This window comes from Hemicordylus capensis, chromosome 2 (genome assembly GCF_027244095.1).
Source record: "Hemicordylus capensis ecotype Gifberg chromosome 2, rHemCap1.1.pri, whole genome shotgun sequence".
In the NCBI taxonomy this organism is placed as follows: Eukaryota; Metazoa; Chordata; class Lepidosauria; order Squamata; family Cordylidae; genus Hemicordylus; species Hemicordylus capensis.
In genome coordinates, this window is record NC_069658.1 from 296,980,589 (window position 1) to 297,003,860 (window position 23,272).

General features: G+C 43.6%; 1 protein-coding gene and 1 long non-coding RNA gene across 14 annotated transcripts in view; one reads left to right on the plus strand and one right to left on the minus strand.

The window, feature by feature from the left end:
* GRIP2 (glutamate receptor interacting protein 2) overlaps window positions 1-23,272 on the plus strand; it is a 656,014-nt gene that overhangs the window by 395,654 nt on the left and 237,088 nt on the right. The window contains exon 1 of one of the 13 annotated variants that reach the window (XM_053290772.1): window positions 20,366-20,530. The exons of 11 other annotated variants lie outside the window; for them this stretch is intronic. In XM_053290772.1, coding sequence (XP_053146747.1) covers window positions 20,407-20,530 — 124 coding nt within the window. In that variant the 5' untranslated portion in view covers window positions 20,366-20,406. Of the gene's footprint in view, window positions 1-20,365; window positions 20,531-21,886; window positions 22,116-23,272 lie in introns of those variants that run through there. One more of the 13 variants, XM_053290773.1, reaches the window with a different exon arrangement.
* Window positions 1-23,272, minus strand: part of LOC128342810 (uncharacterized) — a 91,482-nt gene that overhangs the window by 64,859 nt on the left and 3,351 nt on the right. The window lies entirely within an intron of this gene.

Genomic DNA, 23,272 nt, shown 5'->3' on the forward strand with positions numbered 1-23,272 from the left:
CAAGAAGGGAGAGCTACTGAAGAGCCAAATTCCACCTGTACCATCCCTGGTCCCATGCAGAAGTTTTTGGTGGCCCATTGCAGATGTGAACATTACTGGTACTGGTGCAACAATCCAAATGTGTGGGAGTGAGGTGGCAACTCTATTCCAAGCTCATTTTAGGTATATCTAGAATGGTGCCCATAGGCAGAGAACCAGGGATGTGCACAAAACAGATTTCGCATTTGTTTTGAGCTTGAAACAAGACACAAAATGGCCTAAATGTTTTGTTGAAACAGCAGTCAAACTGGCTGTTTCAACGAAACAATTCAAAACATTGAGTGTTTCAGTCATAGGAAACAGTAGGGAATGAAACACCCCACTGTTCCCATGGGTAGTGCCTAGGGACACAAAAGTGGGCTGGGTGGTAGGGCATGATGGGTGCTACCTACCTGCTACCCAACCCACAGAAGGAATGGGCAAGTGGGCAATTTTAAACAAATTTTTAACCTTTTCTCCAACACCCCATAGAACCTCCATAGGTAGTAGGTAGGTAGCACCCATCATGCCCTACCACCCAACCCACTTTGGTGTCCCTAGGAGCTACCCATGGAGAACAATGGGCTTTTTCAAGTTTCCCCATTGTTCCCTATGGCCAGAACAAGCTGCACTCAGAGTGCAATGCATTTTGCAACCCTGCCTTGAAAAACACTGCAATAGCACAAGAGGAAAAGGGAATCTGTCCCTTCCAACACAGAACACACATTTCAAACATAGTCCAAAAATGGCCAAAGAATTACCACTGACCCAGAATCCACTGCCAGCTACAGTGCCTACGCTACAGTAGCATCATTGGCACAAGTTGCTCTCTCACACACAATTATTGACTGCTTACTTTCTAGCATTGCAGCAGCTGCCACACACTCACAGCAACATCCTTAGCAGCAAGCATAGTCATAAATTCAACTAGAGCAACTTCAGCCACATTTTTGATTGAGTGCACCTTGTAATCAATGCAGGTTGCAGAGCAGTGAGTGAAGCAGTCTCAAGGGCAGACATGAAGCTCATCATAGCAATCACCAAGAAATCTCTCTCTCTCTCACTCTGTCTCACATACACATCTGCCACTGTCCATTTCTCACCACAACACTATCTCACAAACAAAACAAACCACAACTCAAGTAAGGCAGGCACAAGTTCTGCCTCTGTCCATCTGAGGTCCAGGAAAACCAGATAGTTATAGCAGCAATAGCACAGCATATTATACTCAGTGCTGAGAAAAGAAAACCACAAAATCAAACCTTCCTTCCTCCTCTCCTGATATATCCTCTTCAAGAGAGGCAGTCTCTAAGGGCTCTCTCTGCCATACAATCTCTTTGAATACATTTTGAAATTACCTCCTTTTTTATTTCCTCCTTCCTTCTCACCTGCCCACCCCCCACAGCCAATGGAAGCACAGTTGTTGCCCATGACAACACTAAGCCAATGGGAATTCTGTTCCAGAAAACTAATCAGCAAGGGGCCTCCAAAATGGAGCTCAAAACGTTTTGATTGAAACATGGTTGTTTTGAGCTCCAAACACTCAAAATGACCTGTTTCAAGTTGAAACATTTTGCACATCCCTATTCTGTCCTCTTTTAAGATTTCTAGTTGTGTTTGTCTCCACATTAGTTAAAGATGCTCTCAAACTAATGACTAGGTTTGAAACAAAAAGCAAGTTTTTCAGTAGAAGGTTTTTTGAAATAGCTTGCACCATTACAAAGCATCACAGTGTGGAGTATGTTAATTATTAATTATAATGCACTCAGTACTGAACTCCATATTATTGGACCATTCAGAAGTGCTTGTGGGATCAGGGGTCTTCTCTCTCCGGGCCAACCCACACAACCCTCCTGCTTGTGTCAATTGCATTTCCTCAACATCTGATGATGATGACGATGATGATGATGATGCTTAATTAGAATATGTATATATTGCTTTGCAACAGGCAAATTCTAAAGGGGTGTACATAGCAAAAGGAATGGGAAGATAGTTCCCTGTCCCAAAGGGGCTCACAGTATAAAAAGAAACACAAGGGAGACACGAGCAACAGCCACTGGGAGATTTGAATAGGGACAGCCGCTCTCCCCCTGCTTTATACAAGAGAGCCACCACTTCAAAAGGAGCCTCCTTGCCTGGTTCGAAGGGGTTCCGAAGGTTGCTAATTGTGGCAAAGAGGTCCTCTCCTCCAGTCAGTTCACCATAAGAAAAAGCAGTGGGCCTGCATGCCACCACTTCATCCATTTTTGAATTTTGTTGTCAAGCCTCCATAGGATTTGGCCATTGTCATTAAAAATTGCAGTTTCAATTTATGGCAAACAGGTTGGATGACTCATTCAGAGACCTGCCAACATCTGAGGGGAGAAAGAGCAGGTGCTGCAGTCACAAAAAAAGAATAATGTGTGATTTAGCCCTCAGTTTCCCCTACTATCATGATCAATCCTGTATTTATCCATAACTATAGACATGGATGCAGTTTGAAGGACTCAGCCTGGATTTTTAAAAGATAATGTGAGAAGCTTAGCTGACCTTATTGAAAAGTTGGCAATTGAGGCTTTTTGGCAGTGAAAAATGCCAGGTAAGTAAGCAAAATTTCACACACAGGTTTCATTATAAAAGCTGGTGTCTGGCCATTTTCAAAGGCAGGAGGACTCAAAAATAGTATGTGATACAATTTCAGTGTACAGATGGGCTGAACTTGGCTCCCAGAAAGATGGGTAGATTAATAGAGGCTTGGATTTAATAATGACCACAGGCTAAAGCTTGGAAATGTATTCTGTCTTTTTCGAGTCTGACAAGGGAAGAGTTGCTTTGAGTTAAAGGAACAAGTACAGAGCTGAATCAATTAAGGTTGGTTGTTGGCTAAATTTAGGAACACTTGTTAAAATGCCACAGCTCTATAGCATTATCATTAGCATTTAATAAAAATAAACATTCTCCTGTCACTACTTTTCCTAGAAATGTTGCATTGATCCTTGTGTTTTAAGAGAATGAATCACTAACCTTTAACATACTGAAGAGACTATGAATTTCAAAACATGCACAACAGTTTACAGATGTGTATCTTTGCGATATAAAACTTGTATAATCCACAAACATTATGATATGCATGGGCAGGAGTGCAAAATCCAGGTGCCTGATTGTGTTTGGCACTTTAAAAAATCTGGCCTTTGGGTTGCTGAAGAAAGCAGGATTCTGCTGCTCCTATACATGCTGGTCTTGGCTAGCCTGTCTTCTTCCTTCCTTATCCCTGAATTATAACCAGTAAACTATCAAAGGCTATGATTTCCATAACTTTTTTGGGGAAGTTTTGAGAGCAATCAAAAACACTCAGTTTCTGGGAAAAGTCAAAACCCATCAAAAATTTAGATTTAGATTTTGTCTTCTAATTCTGCCTTTGAAATCTGTAATAGTAATAATAAGTAGTGCTGGCAACATTCAAATAAATTTGAATTAGGAGACAGTTAATGCCGATTAACTAAACTTTAATTCTTTCTCAAGATTGTTAAAAGGAATGTAAAGGAAATTATATATATTGGCAGGGGGGAGTAAAATATGCTGAACAGTATAAAATAAAATAGAAGATATAAAATAGTATTTCAGGTTTGCAAACCACATGCTTAATTGATTCTACATGGCATTTTGCTTTTTTGTTGTGTCTGTGTCATTCTCTACATATTTTAAAATTCCATGCCCCACATTTGAGCTTTGACAGGTTGAGTTTGGATTTCATCTCAATCCAGAATTGTAGCATTAATGCTGAACTTTCTTCTTTTTGATTTCACAACAATCCCGAGGGTTATTTTAACCTACTTTTTTGTGCTGTTACTTTGTTTCACAGATTAATTATGAAACGCCAGCAACTTTTGGAATACCATATATATCAGCATTTCTTTGAATGACTTACATGGAAGGTGTTCAGTTCCTTTGCACATGCACACACACACACACACACCCCACTACAGGCACTCTCGAAGATTCTCTGCCTCCCATCCCATTAGGACTGTGCATTTGGTTCCTAAAAATAACAAATTGGGCATTTGTAGATAATGCAGAAGGCTTAGGTTGCTTTCATATAGAGGAGGTTTTTTTGAGGGTCAGGTCTGCTGATTCCACATGTGATACATATGGGGGGGGGTGGAGCTACTGTTGTTCAGCTGTGTCCAAAGGATTTCTGCCACTGAGGAGTATGGCTGCTGCTGAGGTCACTTGTCGCTCCCCCCCACCTCTACCCACTTGACACCGCGGCTCTGTTGGAATTTACTGTTTAGCATTGTCTCAGTAACAGAGAGGTTCTCTCTCACTTGCATAAGAGACAGTTATATTTGTTAGCTAGTGTTTAAGAAATAATAAATGTTCAAGCTCCTGTTTCCTGCAACCCAAAGCTAAGCTTCCTGTGCAATTATTTATAGAAATAAGTAATCACTCTGCAATAGGCTGCTACCACCTGCCAGTGGCCGCTGCTGCTCCTGCTGACTACCCCCTGCCCACCCAGTCACCGCTTGATAGCCAGCTCGCGCAGCGGTAAGAAGCTGGACGCTCCAGTGAGGGAGAGAGGAAAACAACCATCTGGCTTCTTGCTGGAGAGAGGAAAGGGGCTATTCAGCTTCTTACTGGCATCTGAGCCAGCTCAGAAGCAGCGGCAGGGCAAAGGGCTGGAGAAGAGGAACGGCAGCAATGGTGTCAAGGTTGACATCCTGACTAAATTTAAACAAATGGTGAGTGGTCAGGCAGAGGTCATGAATGGCAGGTTCCCTAGTGGGGCCCTTGGGGGGCAGCAGCCCATGTTACCCCAACTCTTGGAGTCCGATCTCCCACAGCCTGTCCCTTGCCAAGGCTCAACAGTGACTGACAACCTCATAGAGTTCCTCAGGGTATTGCTTCTCAGAGAAGCTATTCTCACGATCAGTGGAAAGTGGGCTAAGGATGCTTAGCCCGCTTCCCACCGATCGTGAGACTCACCGGGCTCACAGCCGAGCCCGGTTTATTCAAAGCAGGTAACCCACTTAATTGCCCCTGCCTTACGCCCAGGTTAGCGGAGCGAGCGCTCCACTAACCTGGGCTTTCCGATCATGAGTTGCCACAGCACAGCTCTGCACCGTGCCAACTCACGAGTAGACCCCCGACGGGGAGGTTGAAAAGCAGCCTCCCGGCTCAGGGGTCTCTCCAGCACGGTCCCCAATCTTCCCAGCTCCTGCGGGCTCCATAATGGAGCTGGCAGTCGTGTGGGCAGCTGCTTCAGCCGCCCATAGCAGACTGCCTGCTCATGTGTGGGGAGTGTGGACTAAGCCCACTCTCCCCACTTACTCTCTGGAGGCAGGTCTCCTTGGTCGTGAGACCCACCTCAGTGTCTTTAAGAAAGACAGTGCATGAATGGTGATTTAGGAAAAACAGTGCATGAATGGGAGGCAGAGTGTTACCATTTTTGTAGTGAAATGCAATCCAGATAATGGGAAGCATTCCGTGTATGAGGGAACAGGCCTCACGGAGGAGTGCTGGACTTTCAGTCTCACAGTATCTTCCAGGACGAAGCCTGCTGCTTAAGAACAGTATTCGGAAACCATTACTGAGAGTCAGACAATTTTCTTTTGACAAATTTCCTCCAGAAAGCAACAGCAAAGCAAATTAATTTCCTTTTATTCCTTTGATCTAAAGTTGATAATTGTAAGCATCCATAAACATGAGAAGGTTGCAGAACACTTCTGATTTAAAGATCAATGTTATGTTCATGTTTTCTTTTGCAAAGCAAAAATCCATTTGCTAGAGCAACTGAAATCTTAAAATTATTTTCTTACACAAACAAACACACACACACACACACACACACAGAGAGAGAGAGAGAGACACACACACACACACACACACTTACACTTGTTTCTGCCCTTTGATGATTTCCTTAATCTCTTTAAAACAACCTCTATTTCTCTTGAAACCGGGCTACGCTGAAAATAAGCTGACCTGACTCGAGAAATGTATATCATTATACAATTAAGTGTCCCACTGTTTTCTGAAAGTTAGGAAGCAGGGGAAAATAGTAGCAGCTAATTAATTGATTGATTAGTTGCATTTTAATCTTGCTGTTCCTCAAAGGAGCCCAATTTGGTGAACCTATTTTATCCTCACAACCATCTTGTGAGGTGGGGTCATCTTCACTGTTTTTCATGCAGTGGCCACTTTGGCCAAAGAACAAAAAACAGAGCCATTTCCCACTCTGCTGTGCTTTTCTCAGTACTGGGAGGGTCCTCAGTACTGGGAGGAACATAGGAAGTTGCCACATACTGAGTCAGACCATTGGTCTATCTAGCTCAGTATTGTCTTCACAGACTGGCTGCGGCTTCTCTAAGGTTGCAGGCAGGAATCCCTCTCAGAAATTCTCTCTTAGAGATAGAGCCTTCAGAGAGGAAAGCATTGGAAAGCTTTCCTTCTCAATATTCTCAACTTCCTCAACTTCAAACTTGAAATTTTGAAACTTCAAACTTCCTCAACTTGAAAGCCCAACTTCCCAATATTCCGTGTATGCCTTCCAAGATGGTGCAGGGGCTTGTGGATGCTCTCTTTCCCTTAAAGGAGCCCCCTGGTGCTGGGCAAAGTGCAGCACTGCTCAGTGAGAATGGACATCTCCGCATAGTGTCAGGGGAACGATGCAGAGTACCCAACTTTGACTGAAGCTTCACACAGGCCCAGTAGACAATTAGCCAGGGAGCCACGCTCAGGGTAAATGGGGGCTGCCACTGGCCCCCAGAATGAAGAACTCTGCTCTAGTCTAAATCCAACTCTCTATCAAGTACACTATGCTGGCTCTCAAACACCAGAAATGCAAGGGAACACCCTTATATTGAATAATAATATGGAATAACTACTTGCTGGTTTAAGAACATAAGAACAGCCCTGCTGGATCAAGCCCAAGGCCCATCTAGTCCAGCATTCTGTTTCGCACAGTGGCCCACCAGATGCTGCCGGAAGCCTACAGCAGGAGTTGAGGGCATGCCCTCTCTCCTGCTGTTACTCCCCTGCAACTGCTACTTAGAGCCATCCTGCCTTTGAGGCTGGAGGTGGCCCTCTGACTAGTAGCCGTTGATAGACCTCTCCTCCATGAAGTTATCCAAGTCCCTCTTAAAGCCATCCAGGTTGTTGGCTGTCACCACATCATGTGGCAGAGAATTCCACAAGTTGATTTTGCGTTGTGTGAAAAAATACTTCCGTTTGCTGGTCCTAAATTTCCCGGCAATCAATTTCATGGGATGACCCCTGGTTCTAGTGTTATGTGAGAGGGAGAAGAATTTCTCTCAATCTACTTTCTCCACTCCATGCATGATTTTATAGACCTCTATCATGTCTCCCCAGTCACCATTTTTCTAAACTTAGCCCCAGGTGTTGTAGTCTTGCCTCATAAGAAATGTGCTCTAGGCCCCTGATCATCTTGGTTGCCTTCTTCTGCACCTTTTCCAGTTCTACAATGTCACTAACAGTGCAATCCACATATTCAGAAATAAGCCCCACTGAGTCCAATCACATCTTCTTAGTAAGTGCTTTATGCAATCTTATGTACACTAATTTGGAATTGTTGTGTACTCTATAAGCAGCTACACTTCAGGAATAAAACCTGTTGCACACAGGAGGACTTGTTAACTCTGCATATGATAGACCTGAAAGGTTCATTAGAATCCCCACTTTACCTATAAGTTTATGCTGTTCAAAGACCGTAATAAAGAGGTTGGTTGGTTGATTGGTTGATTACTAATAAGTAGACTTTGAAAGGGTGTGGAAAGGCCACCAATATTTCTTCACTGTGAGCATGACATGGTAGCTGAACTATATTAAGGAGTCCATCCCCAGCATTCCTCCAGTGGCTATTGTTGATTTCTGTCTTATGTTTCTTTTTTAGATTTTGAGCCCTTTGGGGACAGGGAGCCATTTTATTTATTTATTTATTTATATCTATGTAAACCACTTTGGGAACTTTTGTTGAAAAGCAGTATATAAATATTCGTCTATCTTAAGTGAATTTAAGTGGGGTACCTGCAGGTCAGGTTCTAGTTCGAAGGCAACAATCCTAAGCATCTTTTCTAGGGAGCAAACCCTAATGAACACAGTGAGACTTACTTCTGAGTAAGCATAGGATTGTGCTGTAAGGCAGTATTTGGCACCTGTTTGTAGCATCACTGGCCTGAATTGAAGCTTCTCTCTGTAACTAGCCTTTTGATTAATAGTTTTCTCTTTACCCCTTTCTTTTAAAATGACTTATTCATGTTTGTCCCTTTGATTAGCAGTTATGATATATATTTTAAAAGTAACAAGCAATTGTTCTGACTGCCAAGAGGAAGATAGTAATTAAAGCCCTTCCAATGGAAACATGAACTAATCAAGTTGCATGGGACTTCAGAAGGGGAAACTTCTCAAAAATGAGGGGACTGGATAAAAGCAAGCTGAAAGAGAAAGGCAGGAGGGACAAATCAGAAAACATGGAACTTATTTAAAACCACAATAAGAGAAGCTCAGTTGGAATGTGTACCAAGAAAGAGGAAAGGTATCACCAAATACAGGAGAACATAAGCCCTGCTGGATCAGACCAAAGGAAACCCATCTAGACTCCAGCATCCTGTTTCACACAGTGGCCCACCAGATGCCTCTAAGAAGCCCACAGGCCGGGGGGCGAAGGCTTTCCTTCTCTCCTGCTGTTGCTCCCTTGCAACTGGTATTGAGAGGCATCCTGCCTCTGAGGCTAGAGATGGCCTATAGCCCTCAGACTAGTAGTCATTGGTAGATCTCTCCTCCATGAAGAGGAGGATGCCAGCATGGCTAACGAGCAGAGTCAGGGAAGCTTTAAAAGGGAATAAGACTTCCTTCAGAAAATGGAAGTTCTGCCCAAATGAATAGAACAGGAAGGAACATAAATTCTGGCAAAAGAAATGCAAGGAAACAATAAGGGATGCAAAAAGAGAGTTTGATGAGCATATTACTAGATGTGTCAAGGTGAATAACACAATTATTAAAATATATCAGAAGCAGAAAACCTGCTAGGGAGGTGGTTGGCCCCCTAGATGATGAGGGCATGATTGCAAAGAAGCTGAATGGGTTCTATGCATCTGTCTTCACAGCCGAGGATACTGACCATATAGAGGCTGAAGCACTGGGCCAATTTAAGGTGACGAGAAAATATTCTAAACTGTTTTGAAAAACTAAAAATCAACAAATTGCCAGGACCAGATATCATCCACCCAAAGGTTCTGAAGGAACAAAAATGTGAAATTGCTGATCTCCTAGCAAAAATATCTAACTTGTCCCTACAATCAGGCTTTTTACCAGAGGAATGGAAAGTAGCCAATGTAACTCAGATTTTCAAAAATGGATCCAAGAGTGATTCGGGAAATTACAGGCCAGTTAGCTAAACCTCTGTGCTGGATAAATTGATGGAAAGTGTACTTAAGGACAATATTGTTAAACATATCAAAAAACAGGCCTTGCTGAAGGAGAACCAGCATGGCTTCTGCAAAGACAAGTCTTGCCTTATTACCCTTTTGGAGTTGTTTGAGAGTGTCAACAGGCATGTGGATAAAAGTGATCCAGTTGACATAATATACTTGGACTTCCAAAAAGCTTTTGACAAAGTTCCTCACCAAAGGCTTTTTAGTAAACTTAGCAGTCATGGGATAAGAGGACAGTTTCATGTGTGGATCAGTAACTGGTTGAAGGACAGGAAATAGAGGGTAGGAATAAATAGACAGTTTTCACAATGGAGGGAAGTGGGGTCCCCTTGTGATCTGTACTGGGACCAGTCCTCTTTAACCTGTTCATAAATGATCTAGAAGTTGAGGTAAGCAACAAAGTGGCCAAATTTGAAGATGACACTAAACTATTTAGAGTAGTGAAATGCAAAACAGATTGTAAGGAGCTCCAAAAAGATCTCTCCAAACTGGGTGACAAAATGGCAAATGGGATTCAATGTAAGCAAGTGTGAAGTGATACATGTTAGGGCAAAAAAACCCCAGGAGAGAGATCTTTGGGTTGTGGTGGACAGCTCACTGAAAGTGTTGACTCAGTGTGCGGCAGCGGTTTAAAAAAGGCAAATCCCATGATAGTGATCATTAGGAAGGGGATTGAGAATAATAATGATAATATTATAATGCCCTTAGACAAATCTATGGTGCGCCCACATCTGGAGTACTGCATACAGTTCTGGTCAATGTATCTTAAGAAGGATATTACAAAACTGGAAAAGGTGCAGAAGAGGGCAAGCAAGATGATCAGGGGCCTGGAATAGCTTGCTTATGAGGAAAGGCTACAGCATCTGGGGCTCTTTAGTTTGGAAAAGCGGTGACTAAGGGGAGATATAAAATTATACATGAAGTGGAGAGAGTGGACAAAGAGAAATATTTCTTTGTCTCTCATGACAGTAGAACTGGGGGTCATCCCATGAAACTGAAGACTGGGAACTTTAGGACCAACAAAAGGAAGTACTTTTTCACACAGTGCATCATTAATCTATGGAATTCTTTGCCATTTGGTGTGGTGATGGCCACTAGTTTGGATGGCCTTAAAAGAGGCTTAGACAGATTCATGGAGGACAGGTCTATCAATGGCTACTAGTCTGGGGACTATGGGCCACCTTCAGCCTCAGAGGCATGATGCCTCTCAATACCAGTTTCAGGAGCGCAACAGCAAGAGAGAGGGCACTCCCTCAACTCTTGCCTGTGGGCTCCCCAGAGGCATCTGGTGGGCCACTGTGTGAAACACGGTGCTGGACTAGATGGGCCTTGGGCCTGATCCAGCAGGGCTGTTCTTATGACAGCCCATGAATACTGTGACAAAATGAATGAACAGGAAACAACTAACAAAATAGAAGAAATGAGAAGGAAATGTCACTCTGAAAAGGGGGGCAAAGAGGAAATATTTAACCACAGAACCAGTTAGAGGGAGATGTGTAGACTTTGCTGAATGGGATAATAATCATATATTAGGATTGTGAATAATCCTATATTAGGATTGTGCCCATGACCACATTGCTAGTACTTTATGGGGAATATAGGGCTATATTCAGAGCTGTATGTGGAACTATTATTTACCTCCTGCCCGCCCCACCTGCAAAAGCCTGGATGTTGAAGCAGCATTAAAGGGTTCTAGTGTGGAAACAACCTAAGATTGCAAGCCTGTGTATGCTCACTCAGAAGTAAATCCCACTGTGTTCAGTGAGACTTACTTCCTAGTAAGTGTATTTCAGATTGCAGCCTTTGTCTGATAAGCCCTATAACAGCATTTGAGCAGGGATTGCACATGAAGTTGATATATAATATGATACAATACAATACAACAAATATTTATATACCGCTTTTCAACAAAAGTCCCCAGTGCGGTTTACATAGATATAAATAAATAAATAAAATGGCTCCCAGTCCCCAAAGGGCTCACAATCTTAAAAAGAAACAGGATAGACACCAGCAACAGCCACTGGAGGGATGCTGTGCTGGGGATGGATAGGGCCAGTTGCTCTCCCCCTGCTAAAGTAAATAAAGAGAATCACCACTTTTAAAAGGTGCATCTTTGCTCAGTTAGCAGAGGTTAACAGCTTATTGCAGTTAACTATAAATGTGTTGATGGTTGCTTTTGAAGTGTAATATACAAAATGTAAAGTGAGCCTTTGAGTCGATTTCGACTCCTGGCGCCCACAGAGCCCTGTGGTTTTCTTTTGGTAAAATACAGTAGGGGTTTACCGTTGCCTCCTCCCAGGCAGTATGAGATGATGCCTTTTAGCACCTTCCTATATCGCTACTGCCCGATATAAGAGCAGCAGAGATTCAAACCGGCAACCTTCTGCTTGTTAGTCAAGCATTTCCCCGCTGCGCCATTAGGTGGCATATACATAGGCCATGCTAAATGGCAAAGAGATGCCTTTTTAAATGGTGGTTTTCTTATATTTAGCAAGAAGAAAACAACAGTACCTCTCCAACCCCAGCACAGAGTCTCTGCATTGGCTGTTGCTGATTTCTACCTTGTGTTTCTTTTTAGATTGTGAGCCACTTTGGAACAGGGAACCATCTTTTTTCTTTTACTGTGTAAACTGCTTTCAGAACTTACTTGTTGAAAAGCTGTCTATAAAGATTCTTAAAAATAAGAATGGCACTGTATAAATATGTATTAATTATTATATGCATATTCTTATTATTAATGGATGGACATCCTCCATTAGTAAAAGCCATATCTAGGAACATTGGAATCTGCCATATACTGAGTCAGACCATTGGTCCATCTAGCTCAGTATTGTCTACACAGACTGACAGCAGCTTCTCCAAGGTTGCAGGCAGGAATCTCTCTCAGCCCTATCTTGGAGATGCCAGGGAGGGAACTTGGAATCTCTAGATGTTCTTCCCAGAGTGGCTCCATCCCTTAAGGGGAATATCTTATAGTGCTCACACATGTAGTCTCCCATTCAGATGCAACCAGGGTGGACCCTGCTTAGCTAAGGGAACAAGTCATGCTTGCTACAACAAGACCAGACCTCCTCTCAAGAGGAGAAGGAATATGATAGCCCTGTTCAATCCTTATGGAATCCGGACTTGAGAGTGCATCTACAAGCCCCATCTCCTTTCTGACACATTCTGAAACCCCACTGCCCCATTCTCCACAGTGACAGTGTTTGTCTGCAGAAATATGATGTGGAATGCTGGAGCATTCCTAGAGCTTTGATCATAGGAATAATCTCTCCTTGAGTACATTTGCCTCTGCAAGCAAATACTATAACTGGAGGGTGAGGGTGGGGTTCAGAGCATATCCACATGAGATGCTGCTTCTGAGTGCGCTCTTGGGGAAGCTCTGCACATGGATCATCCCCAGTGTCCATAATGATTGAACAGGGTTATGGTTTCACACTGTTTTCTCATCCTACTCACAGAACTACAATTGGTGGTCCGATGTTAAAGTATTTCAACTCAATTCAACTCACGAATACATTTATCCAAGCCTTCTGTATTACCTTGGGACCGTAGCACACTTCCAGTTTGCATGGATTGCCTTTTACTTTCCCATCCCCTAGAATCAACACATCAAATGCTATTTACCACACATTCCATTGGCTGTTATTTAGGCTGAAGTTTTCAGTTCCTCTCTGGCACTTTGGGGACTAATTTAGCAGCACTGAGCATGTTTTGGAGCTTAATTCCCTGTTTTCAAAGAGAAACTATTTCCACTTCAGTTGAACCCTTGCTATGCTGGAGTTTTCCAGACTGCCAGCTGTGTGAAGGCTTTGGAGGGATGCACACAAATATGCACAGATTTCTCTTTCCCTCTCTCAAATGCCCCAATTATGCAAACGGATTGGGGGACTTGAAAGTAAATCAGAGGAGCGGAGGAGTTTGCAATGTAAATGATTTGCCATAAGGGACATGACCTCATTTCAATATTTGAGGGAGGGGATTCTGCACAGAAAAGTTTTTTTAAAAAACACACACCCTACATTAGTGCAGCATTAAGGTTATAGATTAACACCACGATCCTGAATACATTTACTTGGAAGTTAATCCCTTTGATTTCACTAGAATTTACTTCCAGGTCAGTCTTGTTACGATCAGGGTCTATGACAGCAAATTGCAAATAACATGGGTAAAAATAATACTGGGCTCTTGCATATGATCAGAAGGGGTTGGTTTGGGGTGTGAAAGAGTTCTTACCCCATAATAAACAGAAGAGCAGAGTCTCTCTTGGGCTCTGAAAACCAGTGCACACACAAGAGCCACAGTGGCAAACCTGGAGCCGGCAGGTCAGCTGAGAATTGAGAGAACTTTCCCACAGTGCACTGCACTGTGTGGCCAGGAGGCTGAACATGCTGTGATGTCATCAGCTGTGCTCTGATTGACTATGAGGGGGCAGGAGTTGGGCCCACCCCTATTCAAGCCATTGCTAGCATGGAACCATAGAGTGTGCTGTGCAGAGCAGCACATTCACAGCTAGCAACCCCTCGAGCCACAGTACTCTCTGTGGTCCCAGGAACAACTTAAAATGCTGTGCGCACCCAGATGACCAAAGGGTTGAGGTAAGAGGGTTCTGTTGTCTTCCTGTGTCAGTTTAGAGCAGGTTAGAGCAGTGGCATAGAAAGACCTGTAGCGGCCCATGTTCTGGACTGCGAGGGCTCTCCGACACTGCCTCTCCAAGCTCCCTGCTCCCTTCCATGATCATGTGGGGGTCAAGTGCTAGCCCCTTGGTGCTGCCCCTTCCCTTGCCACCTCCTCTCTTGTCACCTCTATTCTCACTAACACTGCTGCCATTGCTGCTGCCACCACCTCTGCCACTTTCCCTGCAGCCTCCTCCTCCTCTTCCTGCCTCCACTGCCCACCTGTCATTTCACACCAGCGCCTGCTGGGGCTGTTCTCACAGCCATTAGTTTCAAGCCAGGAGGCAGTAAATCCAGCCTTTTTGATTCATGTGGCGATATGGGAATCCTGCCAGCCCAGCCTTCCCAAATCTCCATAATCCAGATCCTCTACCCTGGAATGGAGCTGTAATTGGATTGATATGTCCAAAGAACATGTTCTGCCTATTCTTCAGGAGCCACTGCCTACTCTTAAGGAGCTGCCCCCGCTCCCTTCCATGATCATGTGGGCCAGTGCCAAGCCCCTCGCTCCTCTCCATGATCATGTGAGGGCCTGATGCTGGCCCCTCTGCACTGGCCCCTGCCTTGCCACCTCCTTCTCCTGCCTCCACTGCCTGCCTTGCACTGGCTCCTGCCAATAATCCGCCCATTCCGCATGAGCCTGAATAGCTGGGTTTATTTCCCCCTACCTTGTAACTAATGGCTGTGAGAACATCTCTATTGGGTGAAACAGATCTCGGTCCATGGCCCTCTTTTTGTCCTCTCTGTAAAATGGATGTAACTGTCAGGCCATATTACACAGCACCATCTTTCAGATGATGTTTCCAGACGGTAATGCAAATAGAAGCTGATGGTGGCAATCCTATGCACACTTACCTAGGATTAAACCCCATTAAACACAGTGAGACATAATTGTGAACAATTAACACAGCAGTTTGCAACTGTTTTATTGTCTCCATCTTTGCTTATGCCCTCCCTCCATTTTGATATGTGAGGCCTTGTGAGGCCATCTAGCCTGAAAGGCTAGATAAAAATCTTTACCAAAAAATGGAAAAAAAATCTGCTAGTTCTATAGAAAGAAGTTTTCATAACAAGAAGACTTAGAGGCACTTCACACAATTAGTGTAAAGTGCCTTAATGGGCTCTGTGGAGAGAGCGGGTTTAACCTGCCCTCCCCACAAACTATCTGGTTTGCAGCCCTGCCGCCCACACGACTACTGGATCTGTCACGGAGCTGGTGGGGTCTGCGGGGATCAGGGGCCACTCAGCCCCTGGAAGTCCCAGGATGCTGTGCATGAGTGTGCAGGGCATTCTGGAGGGACCCCCAAGCCCGGGAGGCTGCTTGTAGCCTCCAGGTCGGGGGTCTACTTGTGTGTCGCTGCGCACTGCAGTGGCACACGAGCAGAAAAACAAGGTTGACTGAGAGTTTGCTCCGTTAAGCTCGTTTAAGGGGAGGGGGAATTAGGCCGGCTAGCTCGCGAGCCCGGTGGTTCTGACAATCACCAGGAAGCTGTCTAGGCTCCCTTAGCCCACTTTCTGGTGATCATCAGAATAGCTTCCCTAACTGGTATAACTTTATGGCATATGGACAACTTAAACTGTATACACCTTACATATATGGATATCCATACATGTATACACCTTACACATATGGGCATCCGTGTAATTTTTTTATTTATACTTTTTCCTCTGGACTCTTGTATTATTTAAATGAGGCTTATCAGTGCATCTAAAATGAGGGAGGTGCAAGAGGAGATAAAATTCCTTCCATCTTTCATGCAGTTTGATCCAGCTTGTTAACACTCAGTTGCTATTGTGATTAATTATTTAATCTTTTCCCCTTGGTGCTAGAGTATAATAGCAGCCCCCATTTCTGCTGAGATTCACAGTTCTTCTGTTTCCCTATGAGCACTTCATACCATCTTGAAATGCAGTGTGAAATTAGGCTCTTAAAGGGATAGCCTAGCCTGATCCACTCTTCGGGTCCACACCTGGCTTCATTCATTGAAACTCTGTGATGCTTCACAATACTCTGGGGCTTCCTGGCCTTTTTCTCTCTCAGACACCCATATGAGTCAGACCCAAATCATGCACATAACAAAGTCTGGAGGGAGTGCTAGAGAGCACCATCCTCAAGTTTCTGTCAATCCTGATGTCACCTTGATTAGCTATTCACTAGTAACTGAGGGTTTAAATGCTGCAGAGCCTTCTAAGAGTAGCTGTCTTCAGTGTCTAGGCAGACATCATAAACCAAAGGAAAGTGTGTCAGATAAAAAACCCTATTCCCAAAAAAGGACTTGTCATTCCTGTTCCCCATTTCCTGCTTCAGATGTCTTTCGAGTGGCTTTCAGCTCACAGAGTTGTAATCTTTTCCTTGTAGCTTCTTCGATGTTTGGGATTTGCGCATTGAAGCTTGGTGTTGGTTGCTTATTCCTTTATGCAAATGAGTTTGTCAACATCTGTAGGTCTGAAAATAAGTCTGTGTGACATCCCATTGAGTGCATAGGTACTCTGGGATATAATAGGAGATGAAGGCATGAAAAATTGCACTCCTTGCAGTGAATTGGACCATACAGGTCTGTGGGCTTCAGATGATTCCGATAGTACAGATTTCACTGTAAGCAATCTTAAGAACCAACCAGAGGACATAGGAACATAGGAAGCTGCCATATAGTGAGTCAGACCATTGGTCTATCTAGCTCGGTATTGTCTTCACAGACTGGCAGTGGCTTCTCCAAGGTTGTAGGCAGGAATCTCTCTCAGCCCTATCTTGGAGAAGCCAGGGAGAGAACTTGAAACCTTCTGCTCTTCCCAGAGCGGCTCCATCCCCTGAAGAGAATATCTTACAATGCTCACACATGTAGTCTCCCATTCATATGCAACCAGTGCGGTCCCTGCTTAGCTAAGGGGACAAGTCTTGCTTGCTACCACAAGACCAGCTCTCCTCTCCTAAAGACATAAACCCCAATAGGTTGGTCCAGTGGAAGCCACTCATGCAACTCCCACTTTACTCAGTTCTGTCCCACTGGGGCCAGTTGTCTCATCAGCTCCTCCACTGCATGAAGAAGAGTCTGTGTGCATGTGCATGCCCTCTCCACCTGGCGGGCCATCGCATTGCTGCATATTTATGTGGGGGGGGGGATGTCCCGACCACCCTTCACATGCCATTTAAGTCCTACTTTGAGGCTGTATTTAAATCACATGGTAAGGGGCTATCCAGGAGTTCAACTTCTCCTGTGCCATAATGTGGCAACAGAATGGCATGCTTGGTGGGAAGGAGAGTGCTCAGCTGCAGTCCTCCCCACATGATTCAGCAGGCTGGCTGGCTGGGTGTTGTTGTCTGAATATATATTCATGTTGTGAACAGAGTCAGTCATGCCCAGAATATGGCAGATGCTTCCAAACGACATCTTGAAGCACCTTATAATTCTACCTATCTAAAGTGTCATATCAATAAAGTGCCATTGACTCGAAATGTTCAAGTGTTTCTACAGGAAGGATGGGGTGTCTGAACCAGGAAGTGTAAATGCTCGGGGCCAATGCTTGATCTTAAACCGGATAAAAGAGTTTTCACTCCTGCAATTTATTTATTTTTAACTGAAGAGTATCACTGCTGAATAAGCATTGTTTGTGACCTTTCACCTTTGACCCAGAGCACTGAGTTGTTAGGGCTGCAATCCTATGCTCACTTACCTGAGAGGAAGTCCCATTAAACCTAAGAGGACTTGCTTCTGGGTAAAAATGCCTAGGACGATACTACAAGCTTCCCATCCACCGAAGGTCATTGGCTTCTGCGGTTAAAACTATGCCGTTGTTTTTTCTTCCCACAGGCCTTTGTGCGAAGTCAAAAAGCCTGTGAACTCAGCATCTTCTTCTTTAGGCTATCTCCCCCCACCCTTTCTTTCTCAAATAGCTCATGCCTGTCAGAACCATTGTAGGCATATTGTCTGACCTCCAGGACTGTGCTTCAGCAGAAATTTGTGTAAAGAATTCATCTCCTGAGGCCTTAAAGCAGACACCTCATACGGAATACAAGCCTTGAGAGTATGTGTGTTATACCACTGTAAATTTCTGTCCAATTGTGCTGTTTGGTGTTGGTGAAAATGTTTTCAGAGAGAGACTGAATGTCTACTGGATTTAAATATGGATCCAAAATATTCCACACCTATCAAGCACCCCTAGAATTTTAAAAAGAAATGCAACTGGTGGTCTGTGGAAGGGATGAGATGATTTAATATGTCATGGGTCCTGATTGGATCCTAATCCAAAGACACAGAATCAGGGCTAGAAAGAAATTTGGCAACTACTACTACTGGTAGGTGAGCAGGTGTAAAAGAGGAGAAGGCAGCTGTACCTGTAACATATATATAGAAGAGGGGAGTTTTGGTTGTTGTGGCTTCTCATACCAACTGGGGGGGGGGAGTGCTTGTGCAATTGGTAAAGGTATAGGAGCAATCAAGGGTCAGCCAGGTTTGGTATTGGCCGAGGTCCCATGACCATCAGAGGGCCCACCTGGCTGGCTGGACTGACCTCTGAAAGTGCTGGCCCTTGGGCTTTCTCCCAAAGGCCCCTGAATTCTTGTAGAGCCCTTCAAGAGAAAGCCCATTGACTGGTAGACAGGAAGAAGAGCAGCCACTTCCACTCACTGAGGGGCTTGGCAGTGGTGGTCACTCACTTTGTCCCATACTGCATCTCCATCAGTAAATGGATGGGACACTATGGCAGCTTCTCTTTCTTCTACTTTCCAAGGGAATCCTCCACCACTGAAGATTCTCCCAATTCACCAGTGGTGAGGATGAAGAGCCTGCCATTGTCCAGAAAGCTTAAGAGGGAGGGCCCCCCAAAGTACTATAGCAGGGTGGACAAGGGCCCAACATACCATGGGAAACCCCACCCCAGCAATTTGGCACAGACACATGGAACCCTACTCTGCTTTGCAGCTGATCACCCTAAGTTCCTTCCCTGGCTTCTCCAAGATAGGTCTGAGAAAGATTCCTGCCTGCAACCTTGGACAAGCTGCTGCCAGTCTGTGTGGACAATACTGAGCTTGATAGACCAATGGTCTGACTCAGTTTATGGCAGCTTCCTATGTTCCTAGACCCAAAACTGGCTTGGGATGAGGCCCTGGGTATTTTAATCCCAGAATGGTTTCAACCATTCACTCCAGCATGATTGTCATGATAACACAGCTTTAGCTGGAACAAGTAAATGTGTGTAGGCATTTGTAGGAATGAATTCTTACATCTCAATTGCAGTGGATGTTATGACTCTGGATAGATTTTTAAAAGAATAATCAACAAAGCTTTTGAAGTGAGGATGAGATTTAAAATACTAGTTCTGTACAACAGCATTCTAAAGACCTACTTAGAAAAATTTAAAATTGCTCAAATTAGTGTCTAAATTGCATTTTAATTTGCTTTATTATGTTGTATGATTGCCCTGAGTACCTTGGCTTCATAAATAAAATGAGACTTTGCTGCATAAAAAGGAGTGTTTTAATGCCTGGGGACTTATAAGAATTTCAGTGGGTTTAAAAGAAAATGTTCTAATGAGGGGTAGAAAATGTACAACTTCAGGTGTCCAAATATGCTAGGTCAGATTTTTTTATTACTTTTGAAAGACCACAAAGCTTCACAGAAACCTTTAGCATGTTAATAATAATAAAATAATATGGTATTTCCCCACAGCAACCAAAAACAAGTCTCCATTTTTCTTTTTTTAAAACTGATAAGTACCTTGTAGAACAGGTAACATGCAAATATGTCAATATTTGGATTGAGGCCTATGGTTATTAATTCCAGAATAGTCCCATAAACTTCAACCTGTTGGGATTATTATGGCATATTACTGTATTCCATAGCCCCATTAGTCATATCTGTATTTGTTTATGGGAGAGGCTGTAGCTTAGTGATAGAACACATTTTTAACATGCAGAATATCAAGCTGGTTTTGGTTCTAATAGCAGCAGTCATTGCAATTAGGGTGATCAAATACGTTCTTCCATTCTGTAGCAAGGTCAAGTTGAGAATGGGTGGAGGAGTAACTTGGCTGTGGCCTGTTTTGCTAGCCACAGAGGTTTCCTGTATCTTTCACAGGTGTGTGGATTGGAAGAGGGCATTTTGGCAGGAGCAATCTTCCTCATCCCTGCATGATAAGCATCACCTGCTGATATGCCTTCTTCTACCTGCTGATATGCCTTCTTCTTCTAGCTATAAGGTACAGGAGCTATGGTACCCAATTTTAGTCTATAACAATACCAGCACAATGCTTTAAAAGGATATAACAGGATAATATTTGTGTTCTGTGCTATGAAGTTTGAGGATTTTTATTCTGTGCAGTTGAGGGGAGTTGGTTCTTTGGAATTCTGCAACAGTGTATCCCAACAGATGCTGTGGATTGGAGTACAGGGCTCTATGGATTTGATATATATGGGTATGTATTATGATATACCTTGGAGTGAGGAAATAAGGTTTTGAGGTCACCTTTATAATTTGCCACTGACTCCCAAGGGATAGTGTGGAGATGTGCTTCTAGCTTCTTTCATTCAGCCTTGTTAGCTCAGTGTTCCTCTGAGTCTCACCCCAAGTATTCCTCTGCTATCCCAGATTCTCCCTCACCCTCTCTGTACTAACTCTGTGTCAAGCCTTGATCTTGCTCTCCTCCAGCCTTGTAATGACAATCTAATGCTGTAATCTAATATGTCTTTACCTAGGAGTAAACAGTGCTGAACACAGTGAGATTTGGTTCTGAGTACATAGGATTGAGCTACAACTCTCTGATTGTAAGCCGTGACATTGGCTTTTGCGTTCTGCATAGTGTCTAGTATTCTGATGCTAAAAGTTTTAGGATATTAAAAGCAATAATAACTTTCAGTTGATAGTATTACAAATATTATCATTTTCAAGGCCTCTTGCTTCAAGCAAGATAGTGAACCAGGCTTGCAAGTGTTTCCTAGTACACTTGGGTTACAATTTACTAGCTCCTGTTTCCAGGACGCTATAGATCTGGATAGGCACTGCAGCATTCGCAAGACTGATTCTACTCAATATGCCCAAATCCCAGGGAGTGGGACTCCATTAATCTTCAAGCATATTGTAAACAATTGCTGGGTGAATTCATCCACCAGTGTGTAACCATGTCTTCATATAATATAAATATGTTGAATTGAACTGTAGAGTACAGAGTACAGAACACATTTGCATAAAAGAGCCCTAGTAAGCTATCTTCTCTCTTTCCAGACCTACTGATTCAAACTTTAGGAGCTAACCTATTGGTGAAACTCTGCTGGTTAGGTAGTCACAATGAAATGCTGCCTGGATTAACTTTATTCCTGCACCTAAGCCCTCTTCGGACATTAACTGGTACATTTGTTCAGGTGTGTGTAGGCTTTGTGTGAATGGCTGTACATGCATTCATTCTAAAAGTGAACTTAAGTACATGTCTTTTCAAATGTAGGGTATAGATAGGTAGCATACCATTGTGTGTGCATTAGCATGTGAATAACAGTGTATAGACTTGTTCAACACACATACCATCTGTGTGCGATGTATGTGTGTTGAACATAACATGTGAAAAGGGTTCTAGTTGTTCCGACCCTTGGCAGTTGTCCACACTCGCAAGCAGCAGCTGTCGACCTATGATATTTCACAATCTTCTTCACCGATCTCTAAGAAAGAGTTAATTATAGCTTTCCCCCCTTCTTGCTCAAACTTGGTTTGGTATTATCATCAGAGCTGTAATTATTCATGCTAATTGCTTGTTTGGGAAGCTGGAGAGTGAGAGGGGGGAAGCTCCCGCCTGCACATCAGTGATTAGCTGATCAGACCAGGTGCACTTCCTTGGAGCTGGACAGAGAGAGTAGTCTCCGGGGCTGGATTGAGCTGGGGGATGCTGAAGTAGCCAAGGGGTGTGAAGTGGAGCGTGGATCAGGTCAAGCTAATGTTGCTGCCTCCCCTGGGATTGAAAAAAAAGAGCATGCACTTCTTGCAGACTTTCCTGCGGTGGAGGGCACTCAGAGGTAATGGTACTCTTGATTTGCCCCTTCCTTTGTCTGGTGGCTTAGCCGACCACCTCTGAATGAAGGTCTGGGTGGGCTACTCAGCATTTGAGATTTGCTTTTAAACTGTAGCATTAGTTCATTCATTTATAATGTGACAGGCAGCTGATGTTGTCCAATTATTAAAGTAATAATGATTATATTCTGTTAATAGGTGTGGTATATTAAGATGCTGTTTGAGCTAATTAGGGTTGTGTGAATGAATAGGCAGCCCATCCGTGTGTGCATCTTGTGGGCTGCTCCTGTGTGAGAGAGGAAGGCTACCTGATTTTTCTACGTGACTTTTTCTTGGGAGTTAATCAACTGTATGAGTAGAAAAGGACTTAAATTTGATATGCTAGTGAAATGAGGTGTGCTTTTTCTTATGAGGAGTTGCCTCCTATCTACTTAGCAGCAAAAGCGTGGTGAACGTTTTGTTATGTTGCTTAACATCGACATCTGATAAGGGCAGGTAAATAAGAGTGAGTCTTATTTGATAGAAAGTGTAGATCATGAGTGTCAGGGGGTGCCATTTCAGGCTCTTGGGAGCGGGGTGGTCAGGTAAGATTTGCAGCACAGTTCAAAGGTTTGCTCTTGGGTGGATTATAAAGTTGCAACAGACTATGTGCTTGTTAACATAAAACATTGTGGTTGTTTTAGATGCCTCATAGTAACTAGAGACAGAGATCCCTTTGAGGATTAAACTGCATGTACTTCTAAGACACTGGGAGGGTAGGAACCCTTCTACCTGCACTCCCTAAATGCTGCACCTGTTGAATGAACATTTGTTTCTTGTTCCTCCTGGATAGCGGCTATACTGGGACAATGCTGCATGCTGGTCGCACTTGGTAGATGGTGAAGTCTTCAAGTTCCAGTCCTGAAATGACTACCTCTGGGGTCATGGTTTTAAAATTGAGACTCTTCTGGTGTAAGCAGTTTTAGAACTGATGCCAAGCTGAGCATTTTGGAACCCATATTTAGTCCCATCAATCTTGATGAGATCCAGATTAATAATGCTTGTGATCTGCAGCCAATATCTGTAATCTGGCAACTCTTTCAGGCTTATGAAGACTGTAATTGTCAAAGACAGATGTGTAGACTGAACACACAAAGTGGTGGATTAGATGCACTTGCAACTA